This window comes from Mustela lutreola, chromosome 7, assembly GCF_030435805.1.
Source record: "Mustela lutreola isolate mMusLut2 chromosome 7, mMusLut2.pri, whole genome shotgun sequence".
Classification (NCBI taxonomy): domain Eukaryota; kingdom Metazoa; phylum Chordata; class Mammalia; order Carnivora; family Mustelidae; genus Mustela; species Mustela lutreola.
The window spans coordinates 46577262-46599094 of NC_081296.1; the positions used below are offsets into that span (position 1 = coordinate 46577262).

Sequence of the window (21833 nt, forward strand, 5' to 3'; positions counted from 1 at the left end):
TTTTAAGCCCCTTGAAAATATGACCCCATTAGGAGAATCTTGTCAAGAGACACACAGGCAGCATTTGAATTTTTCTATCGATCCCTCCTCTTTGTGGCATGGCCAGAAGCCCCAGCTCTGAGCACTTTCAATATTTTTTGGCTTCTCTGGGGTATCTCGAAATTTCGTGAAGTTACCCTCTCATGAAATGGCCCACGGGATTAAAGAGGCCAACCAAAAAGACAGTGTTCCTGGGCAAAGGGTGATGAGTGAATTGTTTGTATGACTCTTGCTTAACCTGTTGTCTTTCCTGAGGGTCAGGAAAGATCTAGAACCTGCACCAGACATTTCAAAAGGTATGCTGAGAGACTGCAGGACACCTCCTCTCTCTGTCTCCTCAGCCAGTGACAATGAGGATGCCACCAAGAATAGCTCCCGTGTCACAAACACGGCAAGGCGAGGGGAAAGAACCCAGTTAGGATGGTGATTTAGTGAAGGCTTTGTGCTCCCTCCAGAAAACCTGGCTGAACCTAAAATAAACTGACCGAGACTTTCCGGAATTAACTCGAGGTGCTAATTACACCATTTGATTTTATCCACATTACATGATCCAAAAGAAATGATTGCTTATGCTAAATGCATCCATACAGAAAAGTGCACCGAGGGTGGGAGAGGGAAAAGGAAGATAAGCCCAAGAGTGTGAACACCCAAGCAGAGAAAGACCACCATTATCTGGTTTTCAATGAATTGGCACGTTCAAGGTCACTGCTTGGAGCTATGATGTATACAGCAGCGTTCGTGTTTGTGGAAAGATTTGGGATCCCAGAGTCTGCTGCTTGCTCCAACAGGCTGCTGTGAAATGAACGCAATTCGTGTTTTCTTGGCAAAGAGCAGCTGTTAAAGGCAGCCGACCCCACGACTCCCAAAATGCCTCGGGCATGTGTCTCACGCCCGTATAAGGTCTCTGATCACATTAGAAATTATTTTAATTTTCCCTTCATGTGTTTTATTTATTTATTTATTTTTTTTAAATTTTTTTTTTTTTTAATTTATTTGACAGACAAAGATCACAAGTAGGCAGAGAGGCAGGCAGAGAGAGAGGAAGGAAAGCAGGCTCCTCTGTGGAGCAGGGAGCCCGATGCGGGGCTCGATCCCAGGACCCTGGGATCATGACCTGAGCCGAAAGCAGAGGCTTTAACCCACTGAGCCACCCAGGCGCCCCCCTTCATGTGTTTTAGAAATGAAATCCGAAGAAGCAGCTCAGCCCTTTGACCGGCATGTGATTTTTCAAGGAATGTTGGCATCACGGCAGATCTCAGGGTGCAAAGGAGAGGCTGGCTGGGATTCTTGTAGCTACCGGGGGCGGAGTGCGCCGGGCAAGAGGACACGCACCACAGGAAGCCAGGAACAGCCTCCTTCCTGGTAGACGGGTGCAAAGGTGCCCTCCCCTCCAGCCTCACGGCCATTGCCAAGCCAATGTCACATATGCCTGATATGCCATCACGTATGCTGAGACCCAGAGGTGGCAAAGGGCGTGATGAGACTTAAATGGGGAGCCAGGCAGCCGAGGGCTGGAAGGGAGCAGCCTCAGTTAAGACACAGTGTTCCTAAATTGCCTGCTTTTGGCTGACAGATGCTCCCAGTTGGCTGGTGTGCAAGTCTGTAACTTGCAAAGCAGGGCTGGAAAGATGGTCTTGCTTGCCAAAGCGAAAGCAAGTAGGAAGCTAACAGACAGAGCTAAGAGATTTGGTGCATTTTGTTGATGGATTTTCATCCCCTGCCTACGTGGGGACATCAACCCTGGCCCAGGAAGGGCTGCTGGACTATTTTCACATGTCCATCCTTCCGGAGAGCATAGGTCTGGGTTATGGACTAAAAATCCTAGCGCCTCGACAGCACCCTTTGAATTCACTTGTACACAGCATCATTCCTGGCTTTATCAATGAGACAACAGATGCCTTCAGATGAGCGGTTTTCAAAATGTGGTCCCTGGATCAGCAGCAACAGCATCTGAGAACTTGGTAGAAATGGGAATTCTTGGGTACCATTCCGGACCTGCTAAACCAGACACTCTGGAAGTGGGCCAGGAAATTCTCCAGGTGATTCTGCGTACCTTAGTGTCGGAGAACTACTGCTTTCGACCACGCCCCAGTCAGGTAGGCCGTGATCCCTGGAACCAGTGGGGAGCAGCTTGTCTACACAAGCGTGGCGGTAAGTGGGGAGAGACCCAGCGAAGGGCTACAACCCCTCTACAGACAGCCATGAGTAAAAAACTGAGCTGCTTTCGTATCTGGAGCCCAAATGAGGTGAGACTAGCCGGCGGGAAAGGAACCCCAGGAGAGTGTGGTTACTTTCATAAGAGCTTCGTGGTCTTTTCGAAGGAAGCTGACAAGGCAGGAAAAACATCCTGTAACGGGGCCTAGGAGGGGATGGGAGGAGCTGTTGTTTCTCTCCCGGCACAGCTCTATGTCATACACATGTCTCCTGACCAGACACGAAACCTCATCATCCTAAAGACAAGGAGAGAATGGAAAATGGAGGCGGGCCCCAGGGCGGGGAAGAGGGGCCTGGAGCAGGCCCATTCTGGGGTTCAGCGGGGAAAACTACTCCGCCACTGAGGATCATGGGGGTGGGATGAAACCTTCCAAGTCACAAGTTCAACCACCATGAGGTAACGGTTGTTATCACCGTCACCGACATCACTGTCGTCAAGCCACGGCTGACCGAGCAGCCCCTTACACGTCCGGTACACTGCCAGGCATTTTATGGACGTTCTTTCTGGTCCTCCCAACAACCTGCCGGCCTGGTGGTAGCACACCAGGGCCTGGATGAGGAAGACGGAGCTCACAGAGCGGACGCAGCAGGTCCAGTGCTGGAGGGGTTAACACGGATTGAGCTAAGATGCTCGCCCTGATCTGGTGTTTGGCAACATCACTCTACAGTATTTCTGCCTGGTTATTTCCATCTACTCTGTGCCTGAACACTTCCAGGGACAAGGTGCTCCTTACAGCCCAGGCAGTTCACCTTTGGGCTTCTAGAATGCTCCTTTGTTCACTGATGTCAAAATCAACCTCTTGGCAGAGTTCACTGACTTGTCTTAAAGTTGGCCTGTCTTATGCCCAGTGACTCCGCAGGACGTGTCTAACCCCCTTTCCACACCAAGGACTCCTTGGGATATCAATACAGAGCTCCAGAAGTCTTTCCTTCCTCCAGCTAAAAACCCTGGGTTTCTTTTTACCAGTCTTCACTTTCAGTTCTAGAAAGGCAGACAGGCTCTCATTTTGAGGCCCTGAAGATCCGTATGCATAAGAACATCCATACCTTAAAGAAGGCTGGGATGTCATCCTTCAGTTTCTAAGGGCGCCCTGAGCTGCAGGGCTTATGCCACTGCCTGCACAGAGATCAAAACCCCATCATTCCTCAGCCCTGCCAGACAACAAGACAGGTCACAGAGTCTCAGGGCTGAAGGGGACCTTCTCTGAGGTTCACAGTAAGCTGTCTCCAGAGAAGAAACTATGTCTATCAACCTGGCTGTACTTCCAGAAATATCTACCACAAGCCCCATGGCCTTGGCTTTGGCTCCTGGATTAAAACAGGCAGGTAGAAAACAACCGTAGAAGCACTCAGAGACTGCCCAAAGAAATCCCCGGACCTTGTTGTGATCGAGGGAGAGAGAGGTTGCCAGAGTCGTCTAGGGGAGGTGGGACGCTTACCCGGCAGCACCCTGGTCTGGGACCTTCAGGAAATCCAAGCTCTCCGGCGTCTGAGACACTCGGTCTGAGCCGGTGGACTGTTGTCGTGGCAAGGGTGGTCGGGCCATGGAGGTGTAGAGACTTTTCTGATTTAACCTCTGGTTGCCAGCAGCATGGGGATGTGGCAGAAACTGGTTTTTGAGGACTCCATTCTGATGGTAACCTAAAGACAGGAGAAGGAGAGAAAACAACGCGTCCATTTCTGATCTTCTGCTAAAAGGCTCTCCAAATTCCTTCCATCTCTTAGCCAAGAGCAAGCTACTTAGCTTCTCTTGCCCTCTGTTTTCCCATCTGAAAATACAGAGGGCATGACTACAAATAAATCGTGAGGAATCGAGCTAATACATCGTAAGGTGCCGAGCCAGTGGCTGGAACACAGCAGACACTCACACATGCTTGTTGAACCTGACATTAGAACAACCAGATGTTCAGGGTGTCAAAGCCCCCATGCAAGGAAAGGTAGGCTTGCCATGTGTCGGCAGGCACATTCGTTGATCTAAGAATTATGACGTTAGGATTTAAGAGAGTTGGCAGGCAGCTCTTTAAACAGCTGGACATCCATTTTCAAGGGGTCAGCCTTAGGTGTCCTCTGCAGGAGCCGGCTATGGGAGGTAGAGGGAGCACTCCACACAGGCAGGGGAAATGTGGCCGCTGGTTGCATCAGTACAGACAGGGCAAGCTCTCTTAGCCAGACACCTGTTCCTAGTCAAGCTCACATGATCTGGTAAGTAATGGAATATGGTGATGGGCTCCAAGCCACAGGCCCAGGCTGAAAGGGGCATCATCATGTCATTGTGTATATGGACTCTGCTCTCTTATCTCCTCTCCCACTGACAGATCTGGGCAAGAATGAAGGAGAACAAGACTCCCCAAGGCACATTTTGGTGAACCAACCACAAAACCTCTTCCAAATGAATTAAGAACTCTTTGGTACAGACGGGATGGCCCTAGTTTATAAGAAACACTAGCCAGTCAAGTTTGGCTCTGCCTCCATTGGCTCTGTTGACCTTGAGCAAGATCTGTGACCCATCAGTATGTCAGTTTCTTCCTTAAGGAAACAAGGAGCCTGGTGAGCCCCTACTTGCTGCCAAGGTTGTCAAGGAGAGGGGCGTGCTCTAATGGCTGTGATACTCCAAGTGAGAGGTCTACGGATGGGCCACTTGCCCTCAATAAGTTCAGAAATTAAGGATAAGCACTCAGAAACGTTCACAGCAGTTTCACAGACATGTTTCATGTCATTTGAATCCAGTAAGAAATTTGGGCTTCTATTTGACTGTTTTTAAAATTCCATTCTTCAAGTAGTTTTTATTTTATCTTACAAAAGTATGGTTTGCAATGGGTTGAGAAAGAAAGAAATAAGAAAAGAAAGAGGAAAAAAAAACCCCAACTGACCTTGTTCCTTCACCACAGATAGTGTGAGAAAAGGCTGATAAAAGGGATTCAGGTCCAACTGTTTCATTTTACTGATGGAGAAGTCATGCAGAGAGGTTGGGAGCCAAGCTCAAGGTCAGGTATTTGGTCTAAGGCAACTTTGGCCAACCTAGCTGAGGCAAATGAGCTTTCCAGGTCTTCTGGCTAGGATCTTGCCCAGGGGAGGAGAGCTAGCACATAAGTAGTAACATAATCCTACACTGGTTCTCTTATGTTCTTTTGTGCTTGGATTTTCTTCAAGGGTGAAGGCAGAGGGGAAGAGAGAGATCCGGGCCAGACAGCATGGGGACTCCAGAAAAGATGAGAACTACTTTCTTACTGCTAGGCACGGGTGTTCGTGTTTTAGCACACAACAGGGAGACTACGGAGCAAGAAACAAAAGAAATGCTTTTTGCCGCTTCCTCTGGACACGGCTACAAATGGGATTCCCTTGTGTGAGATGATTTGAGTTATGTGAGTGTGGTCCTAAGATGACCCCTTCAGACCTAGACATCTAAGCTTATGAATACCAAATATTCTGGGGACAGTTCTCGATTGACTGAATTTGGTGAGTGATGGAAAAACATCTTGGAAATTTTGAGAGCGCTTGGGAAGCACTAAATGGGTTTTTATAGGCAAGAAATCTTGCATTTACTCAGGTCTGGATGTTATTGACCTGCATGCAGTAGTTTTATCGTAAAAAATGAGAAACAGGAAACATAAGACCTAAAAAATGTTTTGTGTCCATTTTGTAATCCTTTTAGATACTACTTCCGTGTTTAGACCACTTGTCCTAGAACCGATCTGACCAAAAATAAAAATCTTCTGCTTAATTCATTAAGGTACCAACTAGTTACAAAATATCCTTGTGATCCTCGGCTGGAACTCAGTAGTGGTGTCGCGGTCACAGCTGACGGGCTCCCAGGCCCAGGAAGGCCGCATCCTATGACTGAAAAGCTGACAACATTCTGCTTGCCACGGACAAGGAACTCCTTTTTCTCTTACTGATGTAAGAAGCCTTTCCTCAGGGAGTAATGCTGCTCGGTAATGAAACCCAGATCGTTGACTCCAGCCTCTCGAGCTCATACTTCTCCTGCATGTCGGGGTCACAAGCAGGGCCATTGTGTTGGTACTGAAAGGGCTCACGGCCCGCTGATACGTGCGCACTTCCTTGCTTCTGGGTTTCGTTCCCAAATACGTTGTCCAAGTTAGGGGGTCCCGATTAGCGGGCCTGTTCTACGGCGCACACACGGCTTACCTGGAGGGGGAGGGGCAGCTCTCATTGGGTAGTTGGCATTGTGCATCCCACCGGAGTAACTTCTGTTTTGAGCGGTGTTCCTTCTGGTGGGACCTGAAATAAGCGAGCCAAAGTCAAAATCAGCGCCGCCGGTTGGTTTTATGGCTTCTGCTAGTGGTTTGCTTACGGGAACCTCCGGTGAAGTGTGGAATCCGGGCTCCGGCCGGATCTGCAGGAGGTGGGAGTGGAGAGACTGTCTTGGGAGCTCTTGGGCTGGAGGGGCCGGAAGGTATGTCCACGGAACTATGGTTTTGAAATGTTAGAGACCATGCCTTTACAACCAACCTTGTAACAGTGTTTCTAACTTTGTAGGCTTTCAAAAGAGAAAGAGGAGGGGGAGGGGGCGCCTGGATGGCTCAGTTGGTTGGACGACTGCCTTCAGCTGGGGTCAGGATCCCGGAGTGTCAGCATCGAGTCCCGCCTCCGGCTCCCTGCTGAGTGGGGAGTCTGCTTCTTCCTTTGGCCCTCCCTCCTCCCATGCGTGCTCTCTCTCTCTCAAACAAATAAAAATCTTAAAAGAGAAAAAGAGGGGTCATTTTCAGGTTCACACTCATATTCCGAACACGGCACAGAGGCTGAACGTGTGAGTGCTGCGGGTCACGGGTCCCAGCGCTTTTCAGGGCTCACTCCACCTCTGCTTGGGTCAAGAGCCTTTCCTGCAAGATCTCGAGTCTAGTCTTCCAATGACACAGACACCACGAAGGGTGGAAGCACACTCATGCCCTCGACGCAGACATGAGGAGCTAGAAAACAAGTTGCAGCTACATGGAGGCATGGGGGCAGGAGTGGGGCAGAGGACATCTGTGCAGGGACATGTGTATTGCAAAGGAAAACAATAAATAAGGTCTCAGGAAGGATACAAAGGAAGGTAGGATTAATCCAGCTGGAGGAGGGGTGCAGAGGGAATTCCTTGTAGAGAGAAGGGCTGAGGAAACAAGAAGAGCAGGAACTGACCAGGCATCAACACTGAAGGAAGGAGCTGGGTGTCCGATCCGGGGCCAGGGGGCAGGAGGAGGGTCGCGTGGTGGTCTGGCCTGCAGATGTGTGCACCCACCGTGAGCACTGGGTGAGAAGCGAGCCTGGTGCCAAGCAGGGGGAGGGAAGCCGAGGTGGGGGGTGCCCGGGGACACTTACGGGAGTTCTTGGGCAGCCCCGGTCCGATGCTGACCTGCAGCACTTTGTTACTGGGCTTGAGAATGGCCAGGTCACCGAAGCCTTGGTGGAACTGCACTTGCCGGGAGCCCCCTGCACTCCAGGGACCCCAGTTCTCCTTTTTCAACTTGAGTTCAAGCCTGCGACAAAGGACATTTGTGGGTAACGGGCAGGAACACAACAGTGAGAAAAACGGCACTCGCGGACCCCAGCGTGGACTTCTGCTGCCGGGCAAGCGTCTGGTAGAACGAGGCCAGCGCGGATGACGGCAGCCCACCTGGGGCTGTCAGAGGGGGACAACATCCCCGACCCCAGAGGCAGGAGAATGCAGGGCCCGGCGCCTGTGAGAAACCGGCTGGTGAGCGAGGCAGCCCATTACAGGTACCAGCGTCACTCCAGGTGAACTCAGGTGCGCCTGCCCAGGGGACAGTAGGAAAGGGGACGCTTTCCAGGCCACACCTACTACGATGTGTCGCTGTACCTCTGCAATTTCCCTCGGTCATGCTGGGGGAGAACTGAGAGATGCCAGACACAAGAAAGCCCACATCTTCCTGGCACAGCAAGGGGTCATTATTTAATTAAATTCCCTTCGCTAGCAACCAAAATAAATCCAAATTGAAGGGAAGTGTACTCACAACTCCAAAACTACCCCGTTTTTATTTTTTCACACTGCCTATATGCTTGCATGACACAACCCCACAGTCTGCTCTTTTCACTTGTATTTTCTTATGCCATATGACAGGAAAATCTTCATTTTAAGTAGCTGTCCATATCACTTCCCAGAAACGCAGACCCATGGGGACTGTCTTCGGCAGACTCCCAGGACTGGCTGGGGAAGTGGAGGCACAGCAGCCGGTAAGAGCCTGCTCCACCCCCACACGCCTCCCCTCCTCTCAGCCTGGACCCCGGTGGGTAAACCAAGCTTTACTCAGAAGTTTGGGCCCCAGGTCCCCACTTACGTATTGCTAAATTTCAGAGGTAGTTGCTTCTGGGTTTTTTCCTCGTAACGCTTTGCTAAGAGGCTCAAGAATTCAGTTTTGAAGACGGACTCAAGCAAACTGTCATACTCTTGCTCATGAAGAATGAAAATGTCATCCTGCATAGTACTGAGAAGACATTGGAAAGACTTAATCAGAGTTGTGCTTCTGTTTACTCCCTTTTTTTTACGCCCTGTAAGATAGCACTAGGTTTTTACAGTCTTGCCATAAGTGAAATCTCTAAAACAAAACACAATAATGAATTACATAATTGCTGAAATCTGCTTCCGAAGTAAGCTCATAACCCATCAAACGCATAATCAAAATAAATCTCTCACATGATTTTAAGAGCGGTAATTTAAGGACATCTTAGTCTGTATTAAAAAAAAAAAAAAAGAATCCACGTTCAGATTCAACTTCTGTGTTCTTAAGATCGTAAAAATCCAAACTTACAAACCGTATGTGGCTGAAAATGAACAGTCCCACAGATGTGCCCAGTTAGTAGAGTTTACAATAAGGTTATAGCTATGATACTAAATCCTAACTTGAAGCATTGTAGCTCAGTTATCAACAGGGAAACCGGTGTCCCAGGCTTTGCAGGCACTTACTAGGAAGTCTTTGGGTGTTTGGGCTCTGTGTAAATGGTGTTCCATCAGCTGCCGAACGCACAAACACCGAACTGCAGAGATGGGCAAGGCATGTGGCCCAACGGCAAGCAAGCCGCTGGGGGAACTGCATGTGTGGATAGGGTGGGCCTGGGGGGGCACACTCGGGCCGGGAGGGAGGACCCGTAAGGAGCTGCAGGAGGAATGGAAGAGGCTCAGGCAAACCCAGTCCCAGGGAAAATGCTTTGTGGTAGAGGTGGCTGATTAGACACCATGTAAAGGCCCACCTAGACTTTGCGGACATGACAACACACATATAATCGAGACTTCTAATTCCCTGGCTATTAGATGTATAACTCAGTTGAAGGAGGCCACCAGCCCCTAAGGTTTCATAATACACGTGCTTACAATGACCTCTGAGTACCACCGTCAAATATCCAAGATAACCTTCTGAGAAACATTTCATTAGGGATGGTGCTTTTCCAGGTATGAAAAACAAAGTAAACCTGCTTCAATGAGCTGGCCTCAGTAACATTTTAATTCCCCCAAGTGCAGGAAATGCCAACATGTTTTTTTTTTCTTTTTAATAACCAAGGCGGGACTGTATCACACAGGAGCTGTGCCTGCTCATGGGGCCCCTGGTACCAGGGCACCAGTAGATGACCGTGCTGTCACAAAGGCAGACAGGAAGGCAAGTATGGTGGACAAGGATGCGGAGAAGCTTGGAGACAAAGGATTCTTCTTCCACGTAGACTCTGATCCATTCAAACTGTAACTCCTGTGGTCTCTCTGTTCAGTCCCATGAATATGCCAAGGCTGGGGTGGACCAGGGAGGTCTTCTTTGGGCAGACAGAGGCAACTGTGTTTTTATCTCTTGTTACTCAACAGCAGGTGCAAACGCAATTCGGGGCCAACGTGACTGTGTTACAGCAACTGGGAGCCAGGCATCTACACTTTCCTTTCCCAGGTACAGCCAGGAAGTTGTACAAGTCACTTCTGCTCCCACCCCATTGGCCAGCACTATGTCACATGGTTGCCCCAGCTCATAAGGAAGCCTGGGAAATGCAGTCTTCAGGTCAGCTGTCTGCTCCTCCCATGGAAAGACGAGGTCTTGCAGGATAGCTCACCATCTCGACTATACCTCCTTGTTCATAAACTTTTCCCAACTAGGAAATGGAATCTTTATTCTTAAAAGTCTGGGAGAATGCACCTCAGAGGGTGTAGCCACCGTTCCCTTACCGGGTAGGTGAAAACTCTGGGATTGACTTAATCACTTCAGATATAGCACTGCAGACCTCCAAACAAAGATACTGACCGAGAAGTCATTTGGAATGAATGAAATAAAATCCAAGCATCCCCGCATCCTGGCCCAGGGGGGAGACTAGTGCATGAGGAAGGGAGTGCATGTAATTGGGAGAGAGTAAAACCAGAAGCCCCACCTTTCTCGGTGTGGGCTGAGGAACCAGACTCCTGTTTCAGTTGCTCGTCGCAGGGCGCTCCTGGATGTGTGTCTGGATGTGTCTGTTTGCCGGGCTGTACTTTGGGTGGGGCAGTGCTTATTCAACAGGGCTAAGGGAACCCAGCGCAAGCAACCTTGACTGGCTCAACGTATTCAGATTAGGAGTTTCATGACCATAAAGAAAAAAAAAAGCAAGCAGGCCAAAACTTCAGGGTCCATTAGCCCAGGAGTCTGGAAACAAGAAAGTGTTTGGACAGTTTGACTTCAACTGTCACATTCAAAATCCCGTCTCTCCACGGACCCAGGCATGGGAGTCTGTGTAACCGTCCTCAGCCAGGCCAGAGTTTCAGCTCACTTGCCTCTCCTCAGCCTTTGCTCCAGGGTCTGAAAACAAAGCTTTTACATTTATTTGTTCTAAAAACTCAGACTTATCTTTGGACCTCACCCCTGTCTTGTTCATATGCTCAAGCTACAATTTCTTACAGATGTTCGATGTAGTATCCCGTGTTAAAAGATCCTTTACTAGCCCCTGGTTTGGCTCTCTACTCCATTTTTATCCCTCATCTTTGTGGCTTATTGTTGTACTGCTGACTACACTAGAAAATCTTGTTTCACTCCCTTAACCAATATCTTTTTCACAAAAACATTAGTTACAAAACACTGAGTAAAGACTTCAAGGAGTTTTGTTTTTTTTTTTTTTCTCTTTAAGCTGAAAAGGCAGTTTCCTAGGCCAGCTCTACCTTGACTTAAATCTTTATACAATTTTCTTCCTAATTATGAAATATGTTTCTTTTAGCAAACGGGACAGTTCAGAGGTGGTTAAAGAAGAAAATAAACCTTACCCAGAATTCTACCATCCAGAGAAACCAATGGCACCAGCCTGGGTCCCACTTGATTTCTCTGAGATTGTAGATACACACTGTGTCAGGCCACAACACAGGCGCCCCAAGGAAAGAGGTGAGAAGGTTCATTCCTGCCTTTCATATCCCAGGAGTATCCTGGTTACTCAGATGCCTGCTCCCACTTCCAGAATGATGGGGAGCTCCTTGAGACAGTGACTGTGTTCTCATTCACCTTCGAACCCAGAGCTGGACAGAAGGTAAGTCGTCAGTCCAAAAATGTTGACAGCGTGCAGGTTCCCAAAGATCAAAGGTGACATCAAGTCAAGATTTCAGGAATATTCAGGTCAGTGGAGTAGCAGTGAAGCAGGCTGCTCTTGTTGCCAAGTTTAGGCAACGAGGCAGGGAAGCATCCTGGGCGAGAATCCTGTGACGAGGGGAACGTCTGCCCAAGGTTCTCTTGCAGGCTGCTTTTCCTATTGCATGTAAGTGTTGGAAAATCTACTGACCCCTCGTACTTTGGGGTCTCGGGCTTCTGGCGGTCCGCTACTGGAATGACAAGGACCGTTAGAAGCTTCACCGGACAGAACCCCAAGTAGGAGACATGAGGGTACCTATCTCATCACCTACAATGTGAGAGCAAAGAACACAGGCTCGTACACCTGGAGCCACTGTTCCAGCAAACTTAAGTTTCTCAGTAAGAGGGAAGCCAGCTGAGCACATGGTCAAGAAGCAGCTCCTGAAGGATCCTTCAAAAACTGACAGTCATCAGCCTTCATGAGCAGATACCCCAAACCCCAGAAAGCAGTGTCTCAACTATATGTTGCTGTGCCGTCCCTGATTTCCTTTTTAATTTTTAAAAGATTTTATTTATTTGTCTGAGAGAGAATAAGCAGAGGGAGTGGCAGGCAGAGGCAGAGGGAGAAGCAGTCTCTCTGTTGAGCAGGGAGCCTGATATAGGGTTCGATCCCAGAAGCCTGGGATCATGACCTGAGCCTAAGGCAGATGCTTAATGACTGAGCCATCCAGGCAGCGCCATCCCAATATTCTTACCAGCTCTCCCATGAAGGCAGAAATGCAGGCAGTGTTTGACTGAAGTTTCATTGAGACAGGATTTTTCCTTTTCAAAGTATCCTGGAGTCTCTTTGAGAAACGGTGGTCTTCATCTTTCCCTTAGCTTTTGCGCCTATCCTATATTTTCTTTAACTAAAAGTTTTTTTAAAAATTTCAATGATAGGGGTGCCTGGGTGGCTCAGTGGTTTGAAGCCTCTGCCTTCGGCTCAGGTCATGGTCTCAGGGTCCTGGGATCAAGCCCCGCATCGGGCTCTCTGCTCAGCAGGGAGCCTGCTTCCCCTTCTCTCTCTCTGCCTGCCTCTCTGCCTACTTATGATCTCTGTCTATCAAATAAATAAATAAAATCTTTAAAAAAAGTTTTCAGTGATAACTTGATTAGATATATTTCAGTCTATTTGTAAAAGGTAAAAAATTTGTCACCAGAGGATTAGAAAAAACTTATTATGGAAAGCTTCTAATTTTTTTTTTTTAAGATTTTACTTATTTGACAGAGAGAGATCACAAGCAGGCAGAGAGGCAGGCAGAGAGAGAGAAGGGGAAGCAGGCTCCCTGCTGAGCAGAGAGCCCGATGCGGGGCTTGATCCCAGGACCCTGAGATCAGGATCTGAGCTGAAGGCAGAGGCTTTAACCCACTGAGCCACCCAGGAGCCCTCCAATATTTTTAAAAAGTAGAACAGCAGAATTAACCTCCATCATTAGAGGTTTCAATTATCAATCCACAATCACATTTGTCTAAACACCCACTACCCCTACTTCCATGCACAAACTAGGCAACATAAGAGCAAAATGTAAATATTATATATATATATTTTTTAAGATTTTATTTATTTGTCAGAGAGAGGGAGAGAGAGCGAGTACAGGCAGACAGAATGGCAGGCAGAGGCAGAGGGAGAAGCAGGCTCCCTGCTGAGCAAGGAGCCCGATGTGGGACTCGATCCCAGGACGCTGGGATCATGACCTGAGCCGAAGGCAGCTGCTTAACCAACTGAGCCACCCAGGCGTCCCGTAAATATTATATTTTATTCTTAAATATTTCACTGTATATCAAAAAAAGGCAATGCCTTTTTATTATTTTCATTTTTAAGGTTTTATTTTTAAGTAGTCTCTACACCCACTATGGGGCTTGAACTCACAACCCTGAGATCAAGAGTTGCATGCTCTACCGACTGAGCCACCCAGGCAGCCCAGACAAAGCCTCCTTAGACAAAAATAACCACCGTGCCATGATCACACCTCAAGAAATCAACACTAGGCCTTCGTATTAAATAGTCATGCTCTCATTTCCCAAACTGTCACTTGGTTGTTCTGGCATGGCTGGTTGGTTGGATCGGGAGCTGCGAGCCCATTCTGCTTTCACAGGGGTCATAAGAGTTAGAAGTGGTCCAGAAGACGGAGCTTCTGGGCACCTCGATGGTCCTCATTAGAAGAAGCCACTGGGTGATCATTCCAGCCAGCAGTCAAGCACTAAGCCTGCCTTCAGCTAACATATACATGATACAACTTTTTTGCGGAATTAAAACTGTTAAAATCCTTTTCTAGGGGCACCTGGGTGGCTCAGTCGTTAGGCGTCTGCCTTTGGCTCAGGTCATGATCCGGGGTCCTGGGATTGAGCCCTACGTTGGGCTTTCTGCTCGGCGGGAAGCCTGCTTCTCCCTGTCCTACTCCTCTTGCTGTGTTCCCTCTCTTGCTGTGTTTCTCTCTGTCAAATAAATAAATACAATCTTAAAAAAAAAAATCCTTTTCTATACCAGTACTGAAATATTTTGAGCACGTGCGCGCACGCACACTCACGTTTGGTGGTCTGGTACCACAATCAATTCCGCCTCTGGGTTTGATTCTGCACATCTGGTTACATTCCTCACTTGGTTTAGATTACTGGCCTAACCCAGTGGATGAAGGAAATGAGGGAACAGTTAAATTTGGTGAGTGTGAGGTTCAGTAACTGTAACATGCACAGATCACAAGTTACAATGACTCAGACTCTTTTTTCTTTCCGGAGAGCCAGAACAACTTTTAGGCTGAGTACCTCATTTTATTATATCCTCTAATAAGGGAAGGCCATAGGGAGCAAAGGTCTAGACCACGAATACTCAAGAGGAGGCAGAGGAAGGTGGCTTTACCAAGAGCCACGATCTCCAGAGGCTGTGAGAGAAAAGAAGAAAGGAAAAAATCTGAGTGGGGGAGATCCCACACACCTTGATAAATCTCAAGGACTAGACAAAAAAGATAGTGTCAAAGTGGCTGATACGAACGTAGACATATGATTACTTATGATCAAGCACCGCCTGAGTGGTCTGAAGGCTAAAGACAGGCCTGAGCAGTAATAACAGGAAGAGTAATAATCCCTCTCAGAGTAACGAGCACATACGCCCCGGAGCTAAGATCCCTTGGCGTTCAGCCATAGCTCCTGTCAGGAACACGTAGCGTGTTTCGGCTGACCCCGTCTGCCCAGGTGTAGGCATGGTCCCTATGCAAGGAAACAAGAAGCTTCCAGTTGGGTTCCTGGAGCAACAAGGGTGGCCTCAGAGCCCAGCTAGCCAGGAAGTGTGGCCAGCTCAGGCTGTGACCCACCAGCTGGTGAGCTGAATGCTCAGGAAGACCTTCTGAGAGACAGGACGACACCTAGAGCTCTTTCTCAACACGCAGGGCAGCGAGGCCCACCTGATAGGGCACTGCAGAAAGGCAGTGGATGGACTCGTCTGCTTAGAAGTTTCATCACATCCTCAACTGAAAGGTTTTAAACATTTAATCTCACGCACCACCCGGCTTTTCCTTTATCAGGAGAATCGGGAACAGAGAGAATCAGAAACCAGTGACTCAGGCAAGAATGGACACAACCTGAAATCTGTTTTGGATTATACACCGGAGCCAGGATTTCCAGCCTGGTAGGTTGGAGGCCTGAGCACCCAAAACCCGGACTTTTTCCCCGAGAGTGGCAGTTTTGTCTTCTCTGTGAAATAAGGGTAGAGAGGTGTCCCAATTCCAGAAGACGTGTTCATAAGCAACCAGAACATCACCACGTTCAGTGCAATGGCGCCCACACCTTTCCCTGACAGAAGCAACAATCTCCACAGAGGTTCTAGGGACACAACTCAAGGGGGAAACTACTGAGCCCGAAGGAGGTTTTCTTCCTCTCTTCTCAGCCTTCTGTGGGCTGGGAGGATTTCCTCTCATCAGACGGACCTTCGTCTGGGAGATCTGAGCCTGGGAGGATTTAGTGAAGTCTCCTCACACATACAAGCCCCTCCATCAAAAGAAAGCCCAAGTGCTGACAGGAAGAGCCAGAGCCCCTGCCTGTGAACCTGGGGCTCAAGGGAGCATTTGGTAAGGACTCCGAGGCTATAGACTGTGGAGACCATTTGTACTCTCTCCATGCACGAACAGGCAAAAAGGAACTTCAGGAGTCCAAAGACACTTCCCTCCCAGGGCAACCCATGGTCACAACCAACTAAAAAGCAATACTGATGAGTGGCTGGCCATCTCTGCTTGGGCCTTTGGTGTGAAGTGGGTCAGATCTCCCACATGGGTGAGGAGGGCTTGGGAATAGGCCTCTGGTCCCTTGGCCCCACTTTAGTCAGAACAGTTATACTCAGTTTTCAATATCAGGTTTTTCTCTCACATTTGCAAAGAACAAGAGATCTGCGTACCCCTTGATTAGTGCAACTGACCAGAAGGCCATTTCTTGGAATCTCATTTTTGAGACGCTTTGAAGGTCCAGTCTTCTCAGGGCAAAATAGGACACTCGGTTCTTTTCACCACGATTTTCACAACTGGGGGACCTGGCCAGGCCTTTCTCCCGGCTGCGACTGCAGATGGCAGTGATGAGGAGGGTCAGGCAGCCCTGTGCCTCCGACACTTGCCACTCACCTGAGGGACACGGACAAGACCCTCTCCATCTCGATTCTCCGCTTCAGCACTTCCTTCACCAGGCCTTTGTCTGGACCCTGTTTGACCTTCTCTCGTCCAATTAAGTACAAGCACTTTGGAGTCAGAAGCAAGTCTCGCTTGACACCCTGGAAGGAGAGGTGATTTAGGGAGGTGGACAGACGTGTCACAGTGGCAACGTTCCCCATGCCGGCCTGTGGTCCGTGCGTACCTTGAACCTCCTGTCGTACTTGGTCACTGTGTCTGCAAAATCGATCTTCTCCCTCTTCCCCACAAACTGCTGGAGTTCTGGGTGGTCGTCCATCCCGATGTAATCCCCGATGAAGTTCCTGTTAATACTGTTTCTCCTTCTCTCCTTCTTGTTCAACAGGAGGTCTGAGGCTGTATTAACCGAAAAGACAGAGAAGATGGGAGGGTCAGTCCTCCGGAAAGAGGAGGAAAATTGTGTGGAAAAACACAGAGAAATTCCACACGAACGCAAGGTTTTTAACGCATGACATTATACACAGAGTAAAGTGAACCTATAACTTCATCTAAGCTCAAAATTATTCTTGAGATTTGCTAAATGCATGGAAAAAAACAAAAACAACAAACAAAACAACAAAACCAACCCACAAACGACTAAAATACCTTCTTCTCTCATTTGGACGTATTTCTTCCGGGCCACAAATTTCCTCCACGACTTCTGTATCACACGCGCGTACCCATCATACTTTCTCTCTCTCATTTCTTCTAGAAGAAATAGCTGTGAACGTAGAGAGGGCAAACGTGAGCCAACTCACAAGACCTGAATGTCACTTTCTTTGGTTATCTCAGGGACACTCAGGTTAGTCAAGGACATAACCTGGGAAGCAGCTTCTCAGACTCATGAACACACATGAAAACTTTGTTCCTAGGGCATACTCTTTAGAATCACTGGGACATCTTTATCTCTATTTTATTCGCTTAACAAAAGAAAACCGAATGGAAAACAGCCATATCTTGAAGGTCAGTCAGGCCTTGATAATGCCTGCCTTGCCCATAACCTGTGCGCATCAAATGAGGGACTCAGCATTTATCCACTGGCTCTCGGTCTTGATGGCAAGAGGAGAGCAGCGGGCCAGGCGAAATGGGTCAGAGGTGGCGGCTGTTTGCGACTGTGTGTAGCCTCTTCACAGAGTTTCCAGCTTCTATCGGAGCAGAGCTCGTGCTGCTGTGGAGGGAGGCCTGCCCTACTTTCAGTTCCATGAAGTACACATGTCCCACTGTACACAGTCTCCAAGGACTCACTGGGCCCGAGCATAACCACCAGAGCTACTGGAGCTGGACTGCAGACGCGCAACGAACAGACGTCGGTTCACGGCTTAAGGGCCCGTATCAGACACTGGCAGGTCCTGAGACGTGAGCCATTTGGATGGTCCTGACCTCCCCACACCCCTCGGCGGAGCTCCGGAACAACGAAGACGGGCGCAAACAGCTGTGAGGTGCCGAGTGCCCACTGTGGCACGGGAATCCTTCTAGATTTATATCCCAGAACACCTTATTTCATTTGGCTCATCAATGACAACACCAGCCACATATTTCTGTTATCTGGGAGGGTCTGGAAAGTGAATCAAGGGTCTTCCATGCCCTGCCAGGCTCTTCCTCACTTTGACATGCGAGTCTTTCTCTGCAAATCTGCCTTTGGAGCCACTCTTGAAATGGTGGGAAACTTTCTCGTTCACCTAGGAAGGGGGTTTCATGACTCTCTAGGAAACAAATAAGAGGTACCAATGAACACAAGTAAAGATGACAAGTCAGTGCAGAAATATTCCAGAAGTAAACAAGTGAATTCAGTTTGAAGGCAGCCAGCCTTGATTTGTCGCCTCCATTTATCTGGGTCTATACTCAGGAGCCACATCTGTCCCTTCCTGTCATTCAGCTTCTGCTTTTCACAGTCCCAGCTGTGCAAAAACAACATCTCAAACTTCAAAGGGAAGGCGCTGCTTCATTCCACAGCCTTCAGCACCATTAACAACAGGCATGAGGAGTGGATTTTGAAAAACAAAAGGAAGACTCAGTTGCACATTTGCTTAGAATGTTTAAAATCTGAGCTCTGCGGTTGCTTGTTTGAAGAATATTCGTTGGTCTTTCTTATCTTGAGTGTTGGGTTTCTGAGTAAGCCTTGTTTTCTTCTTTTCCAGAACTATTTTGGGAGTGTCACAGAAAATACACTTGTGACTCAGAAAGCAGGAGGCAACCAATTCCCAACTTCCTATAGATTATCAAAGATCAGCTGGGTCTTAGGTTTTTTCCACAAGTCAAGGGGATTAGAGGGAGGTTCAAGAAAGAAAAAGGAAAACAAAGAGAGAAAAATAAACCCCAAATCATGGACATATGTAACAAATAAGCAAAACCAAACCTTTTGGTGTCTGATGTCTAATGTGGGTTCTTAGAGCAAATGGGTTATTTTGTATAGTCAGCGCATTTACTATAAAAGTCAGGACGGAACCATAAGGGTCGATTTTTAAAAACCAGTTTTTGTAGAAGTGTTTGCAATGTCAGGGCTCAATGCAGATGGACGAGTGACGGGGGAGGGGGGAGATTATTGGTGACGGTGAGTGTGTGCGTGTGTGCGTAAAAAGATGGGAAAAGAAGAATCAGGTGATGGCGATAAAACATTTAGGAGGAAGACAAGGAAAAGCACACCCAAAATAAACCTTGACTTTGGAAGTAAAACCCACAGTTCAACTATAGCAGAAAAAAAAAAAAAGTCTGAAAAATATTGAGGCTGTTCTAATTATATGTGAAAATTTAGCAAGACAAAAAAGTAAGAGCGGGTATAAAACAACAGAGGAGTTCTGCATTGTACTGATAAATCACTCCATCCCATTTTAGAAAGAACAGGAACTGCTCTGTGGGTTGCTTAATGGTGTATGACACAACATTTTCATTTTATATTTGGAAATGAAATCGCTGTGAAGCTACAAATAACTCAAAGTGGAAAATGCTACCACAAACTTCTCATAAACGGGTTCTACTGATGTGTGCCTCTTATTTATTTAATAATTTTTATGGTTCTTAAAGCCATTCAGTTACAGCCGTTATCATTTCTTGGTCTCCGGCTGATCCTCTGCGGCAGAACAGCGGCCGTGGGGCCCATTGTAAAAGAGAGAACTCACGGCAAGACCAGGATTTGCCTCAAGTTTGAGTGTTTCCACTATCACCAACATTGCCAGTTCTCATGTTATTTCCGCTTGATCTGATGATTAATTTTGCCAAGTTCACTACAGACTCTTGAAATGGAGTCTTGTGATTGTTCAAGGAACCTCAGGAAATGATGATGCTTAAACTCAGTTAGTTCCAGAAGTTTCTCCATTTTTAAGAAGTAATGTCTTCATTTCCTGGTCCCAGAGCTAACTGGGCAGAAGAACTGACGGGTTCTGCTCCAAGGAATTTAGCTTAGGAACGTTGAACTTCCTACAAACGTTCATGAGGCTCAAAGTGACCACCTCCCCATCAGGAAAGAGAAAGAAGTTCCTCCAATGAATCTGTGGAGGTCTAATTATGTTTGTGAATCGTAAAAGGCATGTTTGATGCCAAATATTTCTGTTCCATGAACCCAGAGAGTTCTACTCCTCCTTGTCTCCTCAAAGTTCTTTCCAGACTCCCTCAGGGTTTTCAAGATAAAGTCTTGAGACTCCCCACTGTGAGCTCTGTGCTGCCTGCAAGGAGGAAGCCTACGTCCATGTGGCATAACCTGACTGGTGTCGCCCAGGCAAGGACGTAAGTTTACCCAAGCCTCCTGTGTGGGACCAATAAGTCCCTTTCAGCTTAGACACTGTTGGACACTCTAAGTAACTGGTGGGCACCTGCCATGAGCCATGTTCTGTACAAGGCTCTGGGTACACAATGGCCTATCACCTCAAGAGGATGGATGAGAGAAACAATGAGAAAAAAGAGAAACTACTCCACGACTTCTTAAACCTGCTGCGCACGCTGAGGGCTACAAGGAGCAGGGATGTGGGGAATGACCTAGGGAGAGACTGGGAGCAGGGGTGAGGACACCGAAGGCACGGACAAAGGGGGAGAAGGGGGCGAATGCAGCCATCCCTGTGCAGAGAGGGGCAGGAGAGGTGCTGTGGGGGGGAGAGGCGGCCCTGAGGAAACGACCAGGGTTGGGGGGGGGCAGTCGCACACTCACAGACTCGGGGGCTTTGATGAACACTTTGCTCTTCCCCAGCTGGAACTGGTCACTGTCCATGTTGACGGAATGCAGCAAGTGGAGGACCCCTTGTTTCTCGTCCCCTCTCCATGAGGGCCAGGTGGCTTTGGTCAGGATGGCGTACCTGAGAGGACAGGCAGGGAGAGAAGGGTCACACTCGGACGGGACTACGCAGCGTCCTGGAGACCCGCTCACCTCTGTTCTAGGGCTGAGGGGCGGGTCTCCACAGCCGTGAGACGCCAGCAGGTCTGGTGTTCCCGTTTCCGAGATCCCTCCTACCCACGCCCCAGCCGACCGTTTCCATGCTAACACCCTGGTGAAAATCTGCTTTTCCTTTCTACCACCATCTAAAAATAGCACTGCAGAAGGTGGCCAGTGACAATCTTCAGGCAAAATCAAACATTGTTTTCTCAGTAGTGGTTTCTCCCATCTCTTCCGCGGCCTTAAACAGTTCATGGGAAGTGTTTCAGAAAGCTCCCCGTAAGCAGTGGTGATTCCTAAGGATGCACTTCCATCTCTGGAATCCTGTGCATCTCGAGTCCCAAGGCCCTGGTCACGCGGTCCTTGGCTCTTCTCTCTCCGTTCTCTCCTACTCACCGTGTTCCTGGGAGGATGGCCTCTTCTTCACACACACTAAACTCTCCCTCCCCAGAGCCTGGCCCATGCTGTTCCCTCAACCAGGCTGTGTCGTTCTAAAAATGCCTCCCGTGGCTGTTTCTAGTGCAGGGACCCTCCCCTTCAGCGACAATTCCAGAGAAGTCTTTTTGGACTACTCAAGCAAAAAATCCCCCCTGCCCTGCTCGTCTCTCTCACCGAAAATACTATTTTTCCTTCAGAAAACCTATTACAGTTTGTAATTATATTCACGTTTGTACTTAATTCATTACGCCTCCTCCTTGAAGGCACCCGTGTAGTTCATACCACACATCGAGCACCTTCCCCAACATCCGGGCTTGGCGGTCAGAGCCAACAGAAAATGGCCAACAACTATGGGCTGTTCTGTCTGCATGACGTGTCGTTCTTGGTGCTTTAGCTGGATGATCTCATTTTATTCTCACAGCCACCGGATTCAGTTGGTCATTCCACTTTGCAGAGTAGGAAACAGAGGCAGATAGAGACCCACCCACGGCTACTTAGCTAGTAACTGTCAGAGCTGAGATGTGAACCCCCACCTCACCCCTACCACCACACTACATATAAGCCATGAGGTGGTGATGTGTA

The 21833-nt window shown here is 48.3% G+C and overlaps 1 protein-coding gene across 2 annotated transcripts in view; it reads right to left on the reverse strand.

The window, feature by feature from the left end:
- MYO1E (myosin IE) overlaps positions 1 to 21833 on the reverse strand; it is a 194979-nt gene that overhangs the window by 11336 nt on the left and 161810 nt on the right. For both annotated transcript variants that reach the window (XM_059180652.1, XM_059180653.1), the window contains 8 exons: positions 20592 to 20736; positions 17060 to 17174; positions 16641 to 16810; positions 16412 to 16557; positions 8550 to 8696; positions 7573 to 7730; positions 6400 to 6492; positions 3693 to 3894 (listed from right to left, as the gene is read on the reverse strand). In XM_059180652.1, coding sequence (XP_059036635.1) covers positions 3693 to 3894; positions 6400 to 6492; positions 7573 to 7730; positions 8550 to 8696; positions 16412 to 16557; positions 16641 to 16810; positions 17060 to 17174; positions 20592 to 20736 — 1176 coding nt within the window. The remainder of the gene's footprint in view (positions 1 to 3692; positions 3895 to 6399; positions 6493 to 7572; positions 7731 to 8549; positions 8697 to 16411; positions 16558 to 16640; positions 16811 to 17059; positions 17175 to 20591; positions 20737 to 21833) is intronic.